This window comes from Etheostoma cragini, chromosome 19, assembly GCF_013103735.1.
Source record: "Etheostoma cragini isolate CJK2018 chromosome 19, CSU_Ecrag_1.0, whole genome shotgun sequence".
Taxonomy (NCBI): Eukaryota; Metazoa; Chordata; class Actinopteri; order Perciformes; family Percidae; genus Etheostoma; species Etheostoma cragini.
Window position 1 is genome coordinate 1,191,570 of NC_048425.1, and position 4,560 is coordinate 1,196,129.

The following is a 4,560-nucleotide window of genomic DNA, read 5'->3' on the forward strand; positions in this document are numbered from 1 at the left end:
TCTGCTGGCCCAGATGCATCCCAGTCGCTGTCATAAGTCTCTCCGTGACTCTCATAAAGATTATACGAAGCCCAGCAGGTCAGAACCGGAGATCTCACCGGTCGGACATCGCCCACCAGACGGTCTGCGGCGGCGGTTTTGCAGAGCGTGAATGCTCTGAAACACACGCAGCAAACATGTTGGTGTGTAATCATGGTTGCTAAAGTTCATGTACTTTATATAACGCTAGCGTATAGCGTTAGTAAATACTGACTGCGACGCTGAACACATGCAAATGTTAGCTAACCCTTTTGTGTCGGAGAACAACCGTCATGTCGACGTCTGAACTCCGGCGGTATTCCCAAACTCCTGGTTTTTTTTAGCGGTGATTTTCGTTGCTTCCTTCAGCTTCTTTTGAAACAAAACATTTCTTCTGGCTGCGGCGAGTAGCCGACGTGCTGTTGTGAGTCGCCTTGAAAATTACATCATCACGCGTAGCTATAGTGACCAGCCACGCTGAGGCGTTACTCATTTTGCAATAGAAAACGGAGGCAGAATGAATCGAGTCGAGTAGAGGCGAGTCGAGGCGAGTCGAGTTGAGCTGTTACCAGCAGTGGAAAAACGCCAAAAGAGGTGTCACAGTTTTACACTTTTCTGTGTGGTTTCTGTTCTGAAGAAGAAATAGAGTTTCCCTTCTTTACACCGCCTCTCTCTCTCTCTCTCTCTCTCTCTCTCTCTCTCTCTCTTTCTTTCTCCCCCCTCTCTCTCCCTCTCTCTCTCCCCCATCCCCTCCAGTGTCCTGCCGTGTGCGACAGTCTTCACAGCTCCATCCATGACAAAGAAAACAGTCCAATGATGAGAGCTGGTGAGACAAGATTTTGAACTTTCTAAGTTGCGTGCTGAGTGATGAAAATGTGTTTTTTTTGCCTTTTAATTTGCTTTTAATTTGGGTTTTATTCAACATTAACCCTATTATCACACGCTTTGTGTCTAAGTCACCGATGGGAAGGAGAGCCCAACCGATAAAGGATTTTTAACGCCGATACGATACAAGTAATTGGTCATTTAAAAAGCTGATATTCAGAAATATCGGCCGATTTATATTTAAAAAACAACAACCTAGAAACGCGTTACAAAACATACAGATTTCCCTAACATTAGTTATTGTTAGTTATTTATGACTTCTCACTAAAATAATATATAAAATATTTTTTTTGTTTCTCTCGACTCTGAATGAAGTGTTTTCTGATGATAAAATTGCTGTTTTTTTTATATAGAGTCTGGCGAGTTTGGTAATAGAGATTTTAGGGGGGGGGGGGGGGGTTTCATGTTTAACAAAAAGGTCTGTCGGTAGGGATCCTTTCCATAATGTTGTCAAACACTTATAATAATAATCTGATCTCAATAATCTCAATAATAATCCCGTCAGCAGCAAAAAAACTCTCTGAACTTTTTTCGATTATTACTCAACCGGTTTAAAAAAAAAAACTGGGTCACATCATTTAGACTTCAAAACATGGGAAAATGTTGAACTTACCCTTTAACTGTGTGTGTGTGTGTGTGTGTGTGTGTGTGTGTGTGTCCAGTGCTGTGTTCCCAGGTGTGTAAGGTGTACAGGTTTCTGAGGGAGGATCAAAGATGGCTGCTGGTTCGGGAACAGATGTCGGAGACGCCACTCTCTTTCTCTCTCCCCAAACAGCTGCTGAGCACGCTCATACGCAGCTACACCAGCAGGTGTGTGCGTGTGTGTGTGTGTGTGTGTGTGTGTGTGTGTGTGTGTGTGTGTTGCCATGAAGAGGGGCCTGTTTTAATGTTTAAATGTGAATAAACAGAGAGGAAAAGAGAAATAGTGTAGTAAGCATTAGCATTGATAGCAGAAATTCCAACTGCATCAGCAGGAAACCCCAATAAGAAGATCACATTCTGTATTTAATGATTCATTAACGGCTTCTTAAGTAACGAGCCTTTGATCTGAGATCTTATTGGCTCAGACAAACACCGTCATTTAAATTTAAAATGTTTTCTCTTACTTTGCACACTTTTTTTAGAATATGCTGCATGCTCTGTACCTGTTTAACAGATTTTTAACAGATTTTTAAGGCCAATATCGATACAAATATTTAGCAATTAAAAAATCTGATATATTGGGCAATATATATATATTTTTTTAAACACATCAGAGCATCAAAATATAATAAAGTTCTGATGAATAAAATTGACAAAAATACAAACTTAAGATATGACACTTTAAGTCCTTTGAGCAGTTTTTTTAAATTTTTTAAATATTCATTTATCAGAATAATTTATTTGTCATTATAATTTATTCTGATAAAAGAATATTTAAAAAAATAAGAAATAATTTATCGGCCCGCCAATCGTCTCTAGTTCAGATTATTATTATTATTATTATTATTATTATTAGACGTCTGCTTTCCTTTTGTTTAATTTTTTGAAGAAAGCGACACACACCTTTTTGGTAATAAATCCGACAAAAACAACATCTTTACAGACTCCGCCTTCCTGACAGAACTCTTCTCTAACTAGCCGGTGTTTCTCTCTTTCTCTTCCCCAGGATCCAGGAAGTGAAGGAGCTCGGCGACCTCCCCCCCCACTGGGATGGTCTCCGCCGCGACGTCATCGACCACTGCACCCACCTGATCGCCTGTTACCAGGCAACGCTCGCCGAGCTCGAAAAACTCCCAGGTGAAATTAAAGGGCCAGTAAGCTCAGTAAATGCTTTTATTTGTATTTTTATAGATGTTTTTTAGTGGCATTTCCACAGTAGGACAGCTAGATATGAGGGGAGAGAAAAGGGGGACGACATGCAGGACTCGAACCCTGGACCTTCTTCCTCGAGGTTTAGATTAGATTAGATTAGATTAGATTAGATTAGATTAGATTAGATTAGATTCAACTTTATTGTCATTACACAGGTACAAGGCAACAAAATGCAGTTTGGGTCTAACCAGAAGTGCAACAGCATCAGGTGCAGGATATACACTGGTTCCATAAGTGCAGGACATGGATATGTACTGAATAAATATAGAAATGAATACTATTATAAACAACTTCTACATATAATAATAATAATAATAATAATAATATTTGACTTAAAGCGCCTTTCATGACACCCAAGATCACTTCATAAACAATAAAAAGGACATTAAAGGTGCTGAGGTTCCCACTATGACACGCAGTAGTCCTGCTGAGAGGATCTCAGTGATCTCGGGGGGGGGGGACGGGGGGGGGACCTCCAATTCTCACGATAGAGCAGTGTGAGACGTGATGATGTGTGATAGCTTTATTCTCACTGTAGGTATTCTGGGGTTTAGATTTTATACAAAGTAATTTTTGTTGAGTTAAGATAAATAAAAGGATGTTATTTTGAATGCATTTTTAGGTAGGTTTGTCATTGTGTTTCTGAAGTTAGTTTGTAGTTATTGTTTGTCTCCCCCTGTGTGTTTAAATTGGTCTGATCAGCCAATATATAAGTTCCCTTTGTTTCTTTGTTAGAAGGTCAGTTGTATTTTTTGACTCTGTTATGTACGTCACCTTAGTTACGTCTGCTTATTTGACCTCCTTTAAGGGCCCAAAGCCTTATCTTTATTTTGTTCGAACTATTTTTGGGAAATAAACTCTTACTTTTAAAATTTCTCTTGTGACTCCTCATGCTTAACTTCTTGGTCCGTCACAGACCCCCTCTCCTCCGGGGGGAGTGGGGGGTCCACAGAGGTAAACAAATCCAGACATGCGGGACTGCTTGGATCCGGGTGGAAGAAATCCTCCTCCTTTTTAGCAGAACTTCTGAGTTTTAACCCTGCACAAAAATATCGTGGAACTCCTCACAGATATTTCACACTGATGTTGCTTATCTTGTTTCTATGATCACACCTGTAGCACTTTGAGGTTTGTTTAAATGTAAAGTGCGTTACAAATAAAATGTATTATTATTGTTATTATTATCGCTACGCTGTCACACTTCCCGCTCTACCAACGGAGCTAACCCGGCCCCCGCTCTAATTACTTTTTCTTGTTGAATTCCCCTCGTTGGTCATCTGCTTTTGTTTTTAAATCTCTTCCTTTTTCTTCTGTTCTTCGTCGTCCCGACAGACTCGTCCTGCTTCAAGTCGAGCAGCAGGAAATCAGACAAGCACCTCCAGTTCGTCCCGACCAACCTGCACTCTCAGAGGATGGAGGTCACCTGTCCAAACAGCGCAGGTTCGTCCTCTGCTTTATCTTTTCGTAATGCTTCTTTACTTCTTTTACTCTGTGTCTCTATTTTCTTCTGCGCGATTCACAGGCCACGGCCTTATTATCTCATTCATGGTAGTAAGCATTCTGTCTCAGTTCAAAGAAGCTTTATTGGCAATAACAATGTTGCCAAAGCATAAAAGCCTGAACAAAATAAACAGTTATATGAACATTTACACAGTATTAGGAAGATTTATATTACTTATCTAAACAGTATATCTATATCTGCTGTCTGCCTGCCTGCCTGACTGTCTATCTGGTTGTCTCTCTTTGTGTTTCTTTCTCTCTCTCTCTCTCTCTCTCTCTCTCTCTCTCTCTCTCTCTCTCTCT

The 4,560-nt window shown here is 40.2% G+C and overlaps 1 protein-coding gene across 1 annotated transcript in view; it reads left to right on the forward strand.

The window, feature by feature from the left end:
• LOC117935181 (type II inositol 3,4-bisphosphate 4-phosphatase-like) overlaps positions 1-4,560 on the forward strand; it is a 9,615-nt gene that overhangs the window by 4,870 nt on the left and 185 nt on the right. Inside the window, exons 3-6 of the mRNA XM_034857319.1 lie at positions 775-844; positions 1,566-1,713; positions 2,552-2,682; positions 4,090-4,221. Of these exons, the coding sequence (XP_034713210.1) occupies positions 775-844; positions 1,566-1,713; positions 2,552-2,682; positions 4,090-4,221 (481 nt within the window). The remainder of the gene's footprint in view (positions 1-774; positions 845-1,565; positions 1,714-2,551; positions 2,683-4,089; positions 4,222-4,560) is intronic.